Source organism: Pan troglodytes, chromosome 3, assembly GCF_028858775.2.
Source record: "Pan troglodytes isolate AG18354 chromosome 3, NHGRI_mPanTro3-v2.0_pri, whole genome shotgun sequence".
Lineage (NCBI taxonomy): Eukaryota > Metazoa > Chordata > Mammalia > Primates > Hominidae > Pan > Pan troglodytes.
The window spans coordinates 141,333,812-141,349,892 of NC_072401.2; the positions used below are offsets into that span (position 1 = coordinate 141,333,812).

The 16,081-nt window shown below is 41.6% G+C and overlaps 1 protein-coding gene across 3 annotated transcripts in view; it reads right to left on the minus strand.

The window, feature by feature from the left end:
- The window catches only part of MAML3 (mastermind like transcriptional coactivator 3), a 437,380-nt gene that overhangs the window by 158,496 nt on the left and 262,803 nt on the right, over window positions 1–16,081 (minus strand). For all 3 annotated transcript variants that reach the window (XM_009448312.5, XM_526693.8, XM_063809045.1), the window contains exon 2: window positions 14,012–15,607. In XM_009448312.5, the coding sequence (XP_009446587.3) occupies window positions 14,012–15,607 (1,596 nt within the window). The remainder of the gene's footprint in view (window positions 1–14,011; window positions 15,608–16,081) is intronic.

Consider the following 16,081-nt stretch of genomic DNA (forward strand, 5'->3'; position numbering starts at 1 on the left):
GAACTGTCACTGCTTTGCAGTGTTTTGGGGAATTGTGTTTATTCACCAGTTTCTCTCACTAGACCGCCAATTTAACACTCTGCCAACTGTCCAATTATTCATGTTCACGTGGAGCTAAGTGGGTTCTTCTCCAGCTGCACACCTTTCTTTCTCAACATAATTAATGAGGCTCATCAAAACCCTAGAAAACAAGCCCAGCGCACCAGCCACTCTCATTGACATGTTAATAGGGGGTCAGGTGCTCCTGACCTCACAGCAGGATGTTTATATGGCCCCAGGGCTGCTCACAAATGTTATATGTTGACTACAGGGTGTCATGAATAAGGGCGTTCCTTTCCCAGTAAGCAGCTGCACTACACACAAATGGCCATGGAAATCTCTGAAGGCAGTGAGCCACACAGATCAGGTGAATTCTAACAGCATGGGCACAAAGCCGGCTGGGTTTACTTATCCAGAGCCTGGCCAGGCGGAGGGCACTGGAAAGCACTAATTCATTCCATCCAGGGTAGGATTACATAGTTTTTAAAAGGCAATGTAAAGAGTAAGAGGCTCACAAACAGCAAAAAAAAAAAAAAAAAAAAAAAAAAAAAAAAAAATCACCGCTGGTCTTGCCTATTACTTTTCTGATCACAGACCTGATTTTTGGTGTTTTTATAACTCGTGCTGTTCAACACAGTAGCCACTAGCCACATGTGGCTGTTGAACACTTGAAATGTGGCTGGTCCAAATTGGGCTGTGCTATAAGCATAACAGGCACATCAGATTTCAAACACTTGGTATGAAAAAAAAACGTATGTAAAATATGCCATTAGTAATCTTTATATTGATTACATGTTAACATAATCATATTTTAAATATACTGGGTTAAATAAAAATATATTAAGATGAATGTCACCAGCTGCTTTTTACCTTTTGTAACATGGCCAATAGAAATTTAAAAATCACATAGTTTGCACTGGTGGCTTGCATTCTATTTTGATTGGACAGTGCTGCTCTAGAGTTTGGAAACTCTAAACCTGTCACTGCTTTGAGAGGGATGCAAGGGGCAAGCGTGTTTCCAAGTCTTGTCTCTGGACTTTTTCTGCCACACTAATGAAACTCTTACCAATGGGTGATATTGAAACTAACACTATCTACCAGGAAGGCTGCAATACACTCAGATGTGAATCGCCTCCTGTTCCAGGGCCTTCAATCACCCTTCTATTCGCAGGCTTTGAAGTACAGGCTCTGACTGGCCCCAGCAAGAGCACACTTTGGCACTCTGTGGCACATGTAACTCATTCTTATTGCACTGATCTAAAAGCTAGCTCTCACTCACAGTGGCTTTTAGGTAATGATCATGTGGACCCAGGCTGCCACCGATGGCTGTGCAGTTTGTGCCTGGCACAACAGTGTCCAGCAGAGGGTACACAAGGGGTTGCCATCTCACCTGGGGTGCCTGCGGGCTGGGGCTGCAGTTTATCGGCTCAGAGGCGTTGCCTGAAGTGGACTGCACTCTACACCCAAGGCAATCTTTTTTCTTGCACCCCTGACTAACTTCCACATGGCACTGAAAGTACTCCTGGCCTAGCAAGCCCATTAAAACATCCTTTGTATGAATTGGCCAGAGCCCAGTGCAGAAAAGCAGGCCATATAAATTCCCAAACATCTCAGATCTAAGAAGAGCATTTAGAGAATGCAGATATGTTTATAAAACCTCCTGTAGGAAATCATGATATTAATAAATGGGAGTTATTAGTTTGGATACAATTTGGGGTCACTATTTACTGCTGACTAAATAAAACATATAGGTAAATTGCATAATCTCATGTGTCATATTAACTAATCATGACAATGTATTGGAAATCTAACTAACATGAAAGATATTTTGATTCTCTATGTACTAGATCCGCTGCAAACCATTTGTTGTCATAAAGAGGATGAATTCTAGAGAATCTTGCCCAGGAACCAAAATATAATAGAATATCTTTGTATAGGAAAGCAGCGTTTCCCCCCGCCCCCCGAAGAGTATTATAACCTCTAGAAGAGCCCAGAGTTGTATGAATAGTTAATGAACGATGACATAATATACTTTAAAGCTTGGAACTGTTTAAAATGTGCTCCAAAAGACTATCTTTAGAAAGGACTCTCTTCAAATAATTGCTAAGATATGATGAAGTAAATCTTTATAATAAAAATATTAAGCAAAAGGAACATATGATAGTCTGTTATTACTCTAATAAAAACAACCACTTTCATAGTGATATGAATTTACTGAAAAATAAACACCTGTAAAAACAAAAAGCCCAACTATAAAGCACAGAGTAGCTATTTGTGGCTCAATGTTGCGAAAACTTTTTTAAAAATAGCCATGAGCTTGCTTCACACCTTTTGCAGAGTGTGGGACAAGTAGTACCTCAGAAAACTGGAAATATAAAACAGAAGAATAAGATAAATAATAGCAAAGTAAATTATGTGTTTAAATTGCTTTTAAATATACTGTAAATAAGATTTGATTATTTACATGTATACATGTGATCATCTTTCAGAAACTATTATACCATCCCAATATTTAATCTTATGATCATAAATATTTGATTCATTTCCTTTTATCTTGTCATTTATTCAAGCACCAAGTTCTGTTACTTCTTCCCTCTAAATGCCACTATGGCCATTGTTCTCTTAAATTTTAACTGCTGTGTCCAGATAGACATTCTTACTGTCTCACACTCAAAATAGTAGAAAGTCCTCTAAATGTTCTCCCATTCAAATTTCGCCTCGCTATTCCCCACCGGAACCCTTCCCTCCAGCCTGGCTATAATCTAAGTTGGCCACGGAAGGAATAACGCTTTGCTGCCAGCAGAATGCCTTTCTACCCACCCTCTATCCCTCCAACTCCTACTCATTCTTGGTCTATCTCGAAGCTCAGTTGCCCTTTGGAGGCTGCTCTTGTCTTCTCCAGGCTGCACTGACCCTTGCTGTTCTCCCTGCCCTGAATCCTGAATGTAAAATTTAGTAAGGTAGCACTAACTACTCGCTCCCTGGTATCGTCCTTATCTCCCTGACCAGACGGCACATTGCTGGACACTCTAGATTACACTGTTTTGGTATCTTGCTCTGGTCCATAATATCATGACTTTGAGGAGTGAATATACACAGGGAGGATATGATTGGCCATTTTACAATTTTCTACACCTGTGTCGAACCCTTAGGCTAGTAGGCTCCTCTTGGGAAAAAATAAAGCTGGGCCTACTCTCTTACCTGTGAGTGCACTGGGTAGGGGCCTAGGGTGTAGCAGAATGCACCTTGAAAGGAAGGGAATCTAAGAGTCTGGAAATGGAATGAAGTTGGGCATCCAGCTGAGGCAACATCTCCCCGAAGCTCAGGAGCACCTGGGAAAGTTGCTTGTCTGCCATCCTTGATGCGATTGAGCATCAGAACACGGAACACAGGGTTGTGGCTGACCTCTGTGCCTGAGAGCAGTCTTGCTCTGAGGAGAACAGCCCAAAAGAGGCCCTACATAAGCCTTGTGTTGCCTTTAATGTGTGTAGTATCCATTCCTTTGCAGTCTGTCTTTCTATAGATCTTAAGGAAAGCAGCCTGGCACTGTAAGACTGTGCCCTTAAATCCTGAGACAGAAAAATGAATAACAAACCCTCTCTAACCCTCTCTTGGAGGAAAAATCCCACTCTTCACCACATTGGGACTGGGGAGGAGGGAGCACTGGAGGATAGACTACTTTGTCCTATTCAGAGAATCAACAGGACAATAACTGCCATATTTAAACATATACAAATATTTAGCAATGAAATAAACACAGGCTGCTTGAACTGCAGTCTCAGTGTTATGTTGCTTTTTGTTTGTTTTGTACCCAGCCCTCAGTGTTATCTTATGTACTATTTCTCCATTTGAAAATGGTAGTGGTGGCCGGGTGCAGTGGCTCACGCTTGTAATTCCAGCAATCTGGGAAGCTGAGGCAGATGAGTCACTTGAGGTCAGGAGTTTGAGACCAGCCTGGCCAACATGGTGAAACCCCATGTCTACTAAAAATACAAAAATTAGTGGGGCATCATGGTGTATGCCTTTAATCTCAGCTACTCAGGAGGATGAGGCTCAAGAATCGCTTGAGCCCAGGAGGCAGAGGTTGCAGTGAGCCAAGATTGTGCCACTGCACTCCAGCCTGGGTGACAAAGTGAGGCTCTGACTGAAGAAAAAAAAAAAAAAAGAAAGAAAAGAAAAGAAAAGAAAAGAAAAAAGAGAAAGAAAATGGTGGTGGTGGTAGTGGTTGGGAGAAATGGTCGTGGTGGTGATAGTGGTTGGGAGATGTGGGCGGGGGGTCGGGATGTTCATTAAAATGCACATTCCCAGGCCTCATCCCAGATCTACAGATTCTGGGCCTTTGGCAGTGGAATCTGATTACCTGCATCTTGAATGCTTTCCCCAGGTGATTCTTAGGCCCATAAATGTTTCAGAACCACTGTTTGATGGGTTATCAGCTCTCTCAGCAAACAAGAATATTCTCATCCCCTAAAACCTTTAAGAAGTATTTTCATAGGAGTGCAATTAAAACCTTTTTCGGGCTGGGTGTGGTGGCTCACACCTGTAATCCAAGCACTTTGGGAGGCCGAGGCGGGTGGATTGCCTGAGCTTAGGAGTTTGCGACCAGCCTGGGCAACACAGTGAAACCCCATCTCTACTAAAACAAAAAATTGGCTGGGCGTGGCAGCGTGTGCCTGTAGTCCCAGCTACTCAGGAGGCTGAGGCAGGAGAATTGCTTGAACCCAGAAGACAGAGGTTGCAGTGAGCCCAGATCGTGCCACCGCACTCCAGCCTGGGTGACAGAATGAGACTCCATCTCAAAATTAAAAAAAAAAAAAACAAAAAACCTCTTTCTTTTAGAAAGCTCATTCCTTTCCTAAAATGTTTCCTTTTCTGCTGCTTTCTCTTAGCCTCATATTTCTAAAACTCTGACAGAATATCAGTTTCCAAAATATGCCAGGATGTACACGGAAATGAGGTATTTTACCCATCAGCAGGGGCATTGCACTTAAGATCTGGATTTTGGGGCCCTTCTGCTTGCTGGTTTCCCCTCAGCGGGGAAGGCCTGGATTCAGTCAGTGAGGAGTGTTCTGTCCATATTCCACCTTGCCCCTGAGTGGCCAGGTACTACTGGCTTAGTCAGAGTCATGAACCTGAACTGTTTTTATAGTCCTTGAAGTAAGTCAGTATTTCAAGATTCTGAAAACTACTCAATAGTTATAATCACAAAATCTTCTTCCAAAATAGCATGATGATCATGTTGACACTGTTGTCTTTTTCAATACATGTATTTGACATGTGTAAATTTTGTGTTAAGAGAGCACTTTTGGTTTTGTGAAACCCAATCTATTGGAGCCAAAAGTGTTAGAAACAATAATGTGAATTCTGCTGTAAAATTATAAATTTCAATTTGGACAATATTCGATATTCAACAGAAAGGTGTTGAAAATCACTGAAGGAGCCTCTGGTAGAATGAACACCCACATTAATCTTGGCTTCCTCCGATGCTCCAGTACAATCACAATACAGGAATAAAAATGACATAAATATTTAAGAACAAAGAAGATGGGAGATGGCAATAGGAATTGAGGGGTGTCAACAAAATTTTGGGAGATGAAAATCAGCTGGCTGAGTGGTAAATGACTTAGCAGCTCAGAGAAAGCTGAATCTAATCCTGCAGTAGAAGAAGCCAAAAATCAAGCAAGATGATTCAAGCTAAACAACGCTGTGAAGACTTAGGAACCAGCGGCACCTCTGAATGCCAGGGTAGATGGGAGTGCAAAAAGGAAAACTGGCTGCAATCCTGTATAATTAAGAAGTGGACCAGATACCCTCCCTCAGACAAGAAGAAGGCGGGTGGATTACTCTGCAGAGATGAAACCACAAGACTCTGGAATCCTGGACCCCAGGCCTAGCCAGAGTGGGTTGAGGAGCCATATGAAAACAGGGAGATTAAGTGAAAGTCTACATAAAACTTAGTAAGACACGCCCCTCAGCATCACCACCATTTCTTACCTCCCTACCCTTATTCAGCTCCAGAAAGCCAGCATCCAAATTTACAACCCTCAGCCATGAGATGGAAGTCTTTCCTGTCTAGCTTAATGGAAAACAATCTACAAACATTGACCCAGTGAAATGGGCAGGTTCTAGGCGAATCACCCTATAACAAAGCACCACATTTTACAAGCCCCATCTAAGCACATAGAGCAACTAATTAGCTTTATTTTGCCTCTCTCTTAAACAGATATTTGAGAAAAGCTTCTTTTATGAAAGAAAGAAAAACAAGCATATGAAAAAATATGCTTAGGAGAAACAGACAAAGCAGGAAGCACAGGAAAGCTTAATTGTATTTATTTATTTATTGAAACGGAGTCTCACTCTGTTGCCCAGACTGCAGTGCAGTGGTGCGATCTCGGCTCACTGCAACCTCTGCCTCCTGGGTTCAAGTGATTCTCCTGCCTCAGCCTCTGAGTAGCTGGGACAACAGGCATGCATCACCATGCTCGGCTAAGTTTTGCATTTTTAGTAGAGACGGGGTTTCACCATATTGGCCAGGATGGTCTCAACTCAAGTGATCCGCCCGCCTCAGCCTCCCAAAGTGCTGGGATTACAGGTGTAAGCCACTGCTCCAGGCCTGGAAAGCTTCATTTTAAAATGATAATTAATAGCCTTGGATTGAAAAGGATAAATTAGAGTATAGAAAGAGCCTATGGAAATTAAAAATGTGATAAAATGAAATATTTAATAATTGGGTTGGAAGATGAAGGAAATCTCAGAGCATAGAGCAAAAGGACAAAGACATGAAAAATAGAAAAGATATGAAAATCAGAGTACAATCCAGAAGGTTTAATACATAATAAACAGAAGTTCCAGAAAGTTAAAAAAGGAGAAAAAAGAAGAGAGAAATTACCAAAGAAATAATCTAAGAACATATCCAAGATCTTAAGGACACACAATTCCAGATTTTTTTTTTAAAAAGTGCATAGTACTAGATGCAGTGAATGAAAAAGAGCTGCAATAAGGTGTATCATCATGAAATTTCAGGGTAAAGAATATTAGAAAAGTTATCAGAGTGAAAAAAAAACAGGTTACACACATAGGGTGGGGAATCCAAATGGCCCTGGACTTAATAGTAGGGAAGTCAGAGGACCATGAAGAAACGCCTTTAAAATTCTAATTAAATGTGTTTTCTAAACTGTAACTCTATAGGCTGGGCACAGTGGCTCACGTCTGTAATCCCAGCACTTTGGGAGGCCGAGGCAGGTGGATCATCTGAGGTCAGGAGTTTGAGACCATCCTGGCCAATATGGTGAAACTCTATCTCTACTAAAAATACAAAAATTAGCTGGGTGTGGTGGCACGCACCTGTAATCCCAGCTACTCAGGAGCCTGAGGCAGGAGAATCACTTGAACCTGGGAGGCAGAGGTGGCAGTGAGCCAAGATCGAGCCACTGCACTCCAGCCTGGGCGATGGAGCGAGACTCCGTCTTAAAAACACAAACAAATAAACAAACAACAACAACAAAAAAACCTATAATTCTACATCAGGTAAACTATTAATCAAATGTAAGGATAAAGACAGTCTCAAAAATTGGTTCCATAGGAACAATCTCCCATTTACCCTTTTGTAAGAAATTATGAGGACTTCCACCAATTTGAGGGAATAATTCAAGAAAGAGGTGGGATCGAGAAAACAGATGACGTAACACAGAACGGTGGTGAAACGTTCCAAGAACGATGGTGAAGGGTGATTGCAAGACTTCCGTTAAGCAGCAGACCAAGAAAACTGCAGGACAGAAGTGGATAGAACCAACAGGGCAGAGAACTTCAGGAGAGAAGGAAAGACAGAGGGAGGGAGAGAGGGAAAAGAAAAGGAAACATGAGAAAAACTATATTATCTGATGTGCTTGATCATATTGAATGTTTTACACGGTCAGAAAAGTTTAAGGATGGATCAAAAGTAGGTACAGAGACAATACATGCCCCTCACCCTGCCCAAAAGGGCAATCATAAATTCCAAGGAAAACAAAAAGCTATACAAGTAAGGAAACAAAATCATAGTATACTACATGGCTAAACTGTGAGGCACTATGCAAAAATTAGTCTTGTAAACATGGGCTACTTTTTAAAATCATGATTTGTAATATAGCTAGTTACACTGAGAGGATGGGGAAGAGAAAGAGAGAGACTGTGTGTGTGGGGGTTGTGTATGTTTGTCAGGAGGTAGTATAAGTAGCTGCACCCCCCATCTTCTGTAGAATTGAGTAACTGAAAACTTGAGAAATGCAATTTATGGAGATAAATGAGAAGACAACATGGAAGTGGCTGCCTTTGGCAAGCAGAAATTAAGAATGGCGTGGGTGAAGCAGGAGACTACTGTTTCTCATCAAAATCCCCCTAGCAGTATTTGACTTTCTGAACTGTGCATGTGTATTACTTGGGTAAGGTAAACAATATATACATCAAGGAAACTGAAAAAAGGGGTTCCAGGTTCTTAAAGTTTTTTTTTTTTTTTAAATAATTGCTTGTCTTTTTTTTTTTTTTTTTTTTTTTTTTTGAGAGTTTTGCTCTTGTTGCCCAGGCTGGAGTGCAATGGGCAGTCACTGAAACCCCTGCCTCCCAGGTTCAAGTGATTCTCCTGCCTCAGACTCCCAATTAGCTGGGATTACAGGCGCCTGCCACCACTCCCATATAATTCTTTTGTATTTTTAGTAGAGATGGGGTTTCACCATGTTGGTCAGGCTGCTCTCGAACTCCTGACCTCAGGTGATCCACCCGACTCGGCCTCCTGAAGTGCTGGGATTACAGGCGTGAGCCACCACGCCTGGCTGCTTAAAGTTAAGTAAAATGTATCTTCCAAGAGATTTCCATGATGGCTATGAATATTGCAGCTCTGTTCTTTCTCTGGAGATTTTATGACTAAAAAGCTTATAATAATATACCACACAGGGCATTCCACAAATTCTGGTAAAATAAAATTGAAAGTGAAAAACATTCTGTAAAATATGAGCACATATACTCATTATGATGCACACAGCCACATGTAGAAAACACACGTGTAAAGAATAAAGTAGCAGAGTCACCTATGATGTATCTAGTCCTAAGACTGCAAGTATGAAAAATTACCACATTTTGGAAATGATTCCCTTTCTGCTCTTCCCCACAGGAGTTATTCTTGGGCTCTGGGCTGGCCTGTGACCGTCCTTGACCAGCAAGTGGTCTCTGCTTTTGGTTTACTTCTTTCATAGTTGCTCCATTGTTTTTTGTTTGTCAGACACAGGGATTGTGGTTGCCTTCCCAGCAATCTCACTGTTGTTCCGCTGGTTCAAGATAATCACCTCCTATCAAAGGATTCATTCTAGACTTGCCTTTTCAGCTTTTCTATTTGATCTCAAAAGTGGCTCTGTGTTATTTGTGCTAATGCTTTCTCCATTGGAGCTGATAATCAACTGTAATCATATTTTTGACCCAAACTTTGATGATCACCATCGAATGATTTATTGAACATCCTTATGTTTAAGACACAGTGCTAGGCACTATGCAAAAATCAGCTAAAGTGTGTGTGTAAGAGAGAAGAGAGAGAGATCCTGCCCTTGAGAAACAACAGGATTAGGATGGAAAAAAACCAGATGTGACCATAGTAAGTTCTATTTCATAACAAAAACACATATTTTAAAAATTGGAGAACATGTAGTGTATATTTCAAATAGCTACAAGTGAGGACTTGAAATGTTCCCATCACATAGAAATAGTAAATACTCAGGCCGGGTGCGGTGGCTCACGCCTGTAATCCCAGCACTATGGGAAGCCAAGGCAGGAAGATCGCTTCAGTTCAGTGGTTGGACACTAGACTGGGCAACATAGTGAGACCCTGTCTCTACTGAAAATTAAAAAAAAAAAATTAGCCAGGTATGGTGGCGCATGCCTGTAGTCCCAGCTGCTTGGGGTATGAGGTGGGAAGATGGCTTGAGTCCAGGAATTCAAAGCTGCAGTGAGCTATGATAGTGCCACTACACTCCAGTCTGGGCAACAAAGTGAGACTCTTTCTCAAAAAAAGAAAGAAAGAAAGAATAAATACAGTGATGGATGCCCTAAATACCCTGACTTGATCATTACATATTCTATGCCTGTAACAAAATATCACATGTACCCCGTAAATATGTGTAAATATTATGTATTAATGTTTTAAAAGTGAAGCTGGTAAGAAGAAAATTAGAGACAATCTGGGAGGTTTAGTCCATGATGAATAGAAGTTCTAGAAGGTTTTAAAACAAACAAAAAAAAGTAGGCCGGGCGCCGTGGCTCACACCTGTAATCCCAGTACTTTGGGAGGCTGAGGCGGGCGGATCACGAGGTCAGGAGATCGAGACCATCCTGGCTAACACGGTGAAACCCTGTCTCTACTAAACACACACAAAAAAAAATTAGCCAGGCATGCTGGCAGGTGCCTGTAGTCCCAGCTACTCGGGAGGCTGAGGCAGGAGAATGGCATGAACCCGGGAGGTGGAGTTTGCAGTGAGCCGAGATCGTGCCACTGCACTCCAGCCTGGGCAACAGAGGGAGACTCCATCTCAAAAAAAAAAAAAAAAAAAAAAAAGAGAAAAAAAGTAAAGGGAATAAGGAAATAATATAAGAACAAAGAAATAATATAAGAACATATCTCAGAGAAGATTCAAAAACTTTTAATGGTAAAAAATGTTATTGCTACTTTCACTGTCACTAATTTAGCTAAAATTTTCTAGGAATGAGAACATGGCAAAGGGATTAGGAGACAGAATGGAAAAGAAACTGAGTGTGGGAGGCAGGTTTTAGGACTACTCACTAAAGCAGGGATTCACAACTAATATATGTCAATGAATAGCAAATAATGGTATTGCCTCAATCCAACTGGCAAATCAATTCAACTAAGAATTTTTTAAAAAAAAGAATTAATGAAGGGTAAACTTTTTTAAGGAAGGGAGTTTCCCTTCCTTAAAAAAGTATTTTCCCAGAGGGTAGAATTAATACACATGTATGACAGAAAGTTTAGAAAATTCAGTTAAATATAAAGAGGAAAACAATAATCACTCATAATTTTTCCAGCCAGAAATAAATATCATTCCTAACATTTTAGGAATTCAGTATTTAGAATTCCTAAAATAACATTTTAGTTATTCAGTATTTTTCTACACATATTAATAGTCACAATTTGGATTGTAACATATAATTGTTTTATGATCCATTTTATTCATATTATGAGCATTTCCATATGATTAGTCATTCATTTATATCATGAATGTCATGTACGTATTTATTTTTCCAAAATACTTATTTTTGGATCAAATTTTTCACTATCATAAGTAACACCATGAGCATAATCTTTGTTCAACCATCTGATCAAAAAGAATAATATGTAAATTCTGAGAAATGCAATTACTAGATAAAACACATTCAAAATTTTGAAATATCTTTTGTTTCTATTTTTGTTTCCCTGTTTTTTGAAATATACAGGAAGTAAGCGCATTTCTATTCATTTCTGAGATGGCATTTTATACAAATGTTCCAAATAAGTAAACATCTGTAAAAGACAATTTTCTTGAAATAAACGTGCCTAAAAGGCTTTGCTGCTGAAGTCATTCATTAAAACGAAATGTTGATCATGGTCATTGTGATCAACAAAGAATAAAGTGAGTTTTCACTAGCAATAGCAGAAAACGAAACTGAACTAAACCTATGTATAATTATATTTTATATCGTACCTGTAATTCGTGCTCGTATTTGTGGAATGTACCCGCATATAATGTAATGAACTATTCTGAGAACTATGTAAATACTGCTTCACAATCAGATAAAAACAAGAAATAAATGATATGTTTGCAGAAAGACATTCACATGTTTATATATGTATTTTGAAGCTCGTTTCAAACAGTGGTGAGTTAATATTTCATTAAAAAGCACGCTTTTACCTGATGAGATTTTGTGAGGTTAAGAAGTGATTATTCTAATGAGGACTCACAAAAGAACATTCTGTCCACACTGAAAATACTTCGTGAGACGAGAGAAGAGAGGAGGAGCACACAGATTTAATCCAGAAAAACATCATTTTGCTTCTTCAGCTGACTGAGCTCTTTCAAAACATGACCTCTGCAGCTACCAGCTTCAGTGACACATAGTTAGGCAGGCGTAAGGACCTCAAAGAAGTACCCTTAAAACTCATGTTCCCGCAAAGACAGGAACTTGTCCCAAGTTGGCACATTTTGAAAGACATTTAGTGGGGGTGAGGATAGGTGCATCATTGCACTCACATGTCTGCAGAGCCTGTGAACTGGAATTAATTATTCATCTTTGGTCTGGCTTGAAGGAAATACTCTACTGTAGCTAGTGTAAAAACAGCGAATGTAGAAGCACAATTTGTATTAACAACAGACCATTCTGACAGCTTGTGATCTCATAAACCTTCTGACACACCTGGGCTACTACAAACATTCATGTATATTGCCTATATTTCTGCCTGCTTCAGAACTTAATCTGGAGTGTATAAAATGCTGTTATCTCCCCAATGGTATATATTCTTAATGAAACTAAGATAATACATAGAAGTTCACATTTCAATGATATTTTTCTAGTAGCTACTGATTGCAGTCAATGTAAACCAAGTTATACTTTTATTTATCCAGACGGAATCTTTAGAGCCGGCTGGCATGTGCAGACAAAAAGCCACTGTGAGGTTTGGGGGTTGTAAGGCTGAGGACAAGAATGAAGCCACAGAGCTCAGGCCTGTCTCTGCAGGCCAGCACCACCTCCAGCCCTGCAGCTCCATCAAGCTTGGGGTTTCGGGGGTGGGGTGGGGCACTCCAGGAGCTACAAGATGCAAATAACCAAGTGAGGCAAGATCTGCCTGCGTTATTTCCCAGTGCTTCTAAAGTACTCAACTGTGGACACCTACCCAAGCACTAGTTAGAACCTGTTTAGACATGAGGGCCTCTAAAGCAAAGACTTTTCTGCAAATTCTCCAAGTAAAATGACCGTGTCTGCATCCTGGAAGAATTGAGGCACAGCACAGCAACTGGCAGTAAGATGATCTCTCTTGAATTCATCCATGTAGGGCAGGGGGAGTCGCTTTAATGGGCATTTCCCCACTCTCTCCTTCAGGGTAGAAAAAATGTTATATTAAAGGAGCTTTGGCTGTTTGCCACTGGTCAGGATGAAGAGAGTGAAAAGCTTGTCAATGACTATTCACTTCCCGACTGGTTGCTGCTCATTTTTTACCATGCATACCAAGAGCCCAACCTCCCATGAAGGAGGACAGTGGGAAAGTAGAGACTTTAATACAGCACTAAGATATATTCACCATCACATTTTCCTGAAATAAAGCTGATTGTATCAGAGAGGTTTCATTGCACTCCCAAGTAAGAAGACTGAACCAGCTTCTAACTGTTGCTAGTCTAGCAGCAAGTGTTTAAACATTATAAGGTCCTACAAAAATCTACCCTCCACTTCGCTTTGAAAATCCAGAAAGCTCTCCTATATTTGAACATCAACAAGCCAAATTTCCCATTATTCATAATTCAGTAAGACAGCTGAAGGCTGCTCAGGGCCTTATAAAACTGTTGTAGACAGCCCTGAATGTCCCCTGCTTCCCACCACCCAGAGCCTGGGATCATGCAAGCTGGGAGAGAAGCTACAGAGGTAGTGCCGTGTTTGGTGGAGTGACCTCTTCAGCCTCCCTCCCTCAGAGTGAGAATTTTATGTAATTCTTATCTGCAGTTGGGAATAAAAGAAGTTTGATTCCTAGACACTGAAATACATGAAAGTTTATCATGCCACCCTTTTCCATCTCTTAGGAGAAATGGAAAAAGAACACTCCAAACCTGGCCACTACCTGAGGATGTGTAAAGAGGTTTTCTGCAGGCAATTAGACCCCACTACAGTGGAAGCTTGTAGAACATCACACATCGACAGTCTGAAATGCACCACAAGAACTGCTAGAAGTGTGTCTCACTTTCACACTTACCTGACCGTGGGATGGAAGTGCAGCGTAAGCCATGGGCTGATTCATCACTCCTTTCTGCTTCATGAGAAGCATGCGTTTCTGGTCTTCGCTCAGGTGTGCCCTGGGGGCCTGGAGCTGTGGAGGTGGTGGCTGCTGCTGCTGCTGCTGCTGCTGCTGTTGCTGTTGCTGCTGCTGCTGCTGCTGCTGGATATATGGCATCAAGGGGTTTTTGTTGGGGTTGGCCACCGGTGGTGTCATCCTCTGACTCAGGTCTGCATTGAAGTGGGTCAGGGGTTTAGTGTTGCCATAAGTAAGAATATTGTGCTGTTTGTTTAAGGAGTTTGTACCCAAGTTATTTGGCTGCTGATTGATCATATTCATGTGATTCTGAGGGAGGTAGTTATTCATTGTTGTCTTCTGCAGGTTGTTTGCCATTGGAGGCACTATAGGGTTTTGGTTGTTAAAGGCTTGGGGGTACATCATTGGGCTATTTGGTTTTTCTGCAGTAAAAGCTGCTCCATATGGACTAGAGGGAGGTCCTAAGGGAGACCAATTTGAAGTCTGATTTGAGTGTTGTTGCTGCTGCTGCTGCTGCTGTTGCTGCTGCTGCTGCTGCTGTTGCTGTTGCTGCTTCTGCTGCATGAGTTTGGCCCTTTGTTGCTGCTGTGCAGCCATCTGTTTGAGCTGTTCTGCTGGAGACATGTCAGAGCTGGGCACAGCCACAGGCCCTGACGCTGAACCGGCCACTGTCACTGCTGCCGGATTCAAGAGATAACCATTTCCAGGCCGAGGTGGAGCTTGGCCTGGAGTGTGGGCTTGGTTTGGAGTTTGAGGGGACTGGACAGCACAGTTTGCTGGTGAGCTTGCAGGGTTTGGAGCTGCGGGAGTGCTGGCAACAGAAGGTAAACTAGTGGCCGTGGAGACAGTAGAAAAGGGAGGACCAGAAGAAGAAGGCCTCGCCTGGGGAGATCCCATGGAGACATGTGCGAAGGGAGAGTGAGAGGGGTCGCTCTTCACGCTCGCACTCTCCTGGGAGAGAGGGGTCTCAGTTGCTGGCTGCGAGAATTCTGGCTCCTTCTTCTCTTCAAAGTCTTCGTTGAACAGGTCCTGTATGTCATCCTCAGGAACCGTGTTGGCCAATTCATCTATTAATTCTTGCCACTCCTGATCATTCAGATTAATGTCTGAGAACAGCTTGTTCTGATTTGAAAGAGATGTTTCTGATGTGTCTATGCAAGTAGGGTCATCGAGAGGTTCTTGTTTGAGGTCTTTGCTCTGCAAGATGGTGAAGCTATCCTCCAGGTCACTGCAACCGTTGACAGGAAGTTTAATCTCAGGGAGCCTACCATTCTTACTTAGATCTTCTAGAAGCCCAGGAGTGTGAGTTCCACTGTTCTGCAAGGGCAAAGAAGGTTTCAGGTCAAGTTGGTGAAGAGGAGAAGCTGAAGGCAGTGGCATGTTATTGGGCAAATTGTTGATGGCTTCCATCCCCGCAGAAATGTCCTTTCGAATTCGTTTGCTAGTCGGAGAAAAATTCCCATCACAAGCACCATTCTGCTGGTCTCCATTAAGTGGTGATCGAGCTCCTTCCAACTTCCTTTTCACAGTCTCTTGTAGCTGGAAAAGAAACAGGAAAGAGGATGACTAAACCTCCAAGTCATATTTTACTCTTTAAGGATTGAGATGTGCATTGAGATGAACTAACTTTTAAGTGGTTTACGACACACAGGAAAGACGTCATACTTATAATTTCAAAATCAGGCAACGCTGCAATTCAAATTGTATGGGAAAAGGTTTTATCTAAAAGCAGAGCTCACAGGGCTAAGAGATAGAAAACAAACAAAAGATTGAAGGGTGGGAAAAAAAAGAAAAGAGATAGTTAATAAGGGCAATACTCTCAGCAAAGAAGAATAATCTGTTATAATTTTCTTTCTTTTTTTGTTTTTGAGATGGAGTCTTGCTCTGTCGCCCAGGCTGGAGTGCAGTGGTGCTATCTTGGTTCACTGAGACCTTCACCTCCCAGGTTCAAGCGATTCTGCTGCCTCAGCCTCCAGAGTAGCTAGGATTACAGGCACGCGTCACCATGCCTGG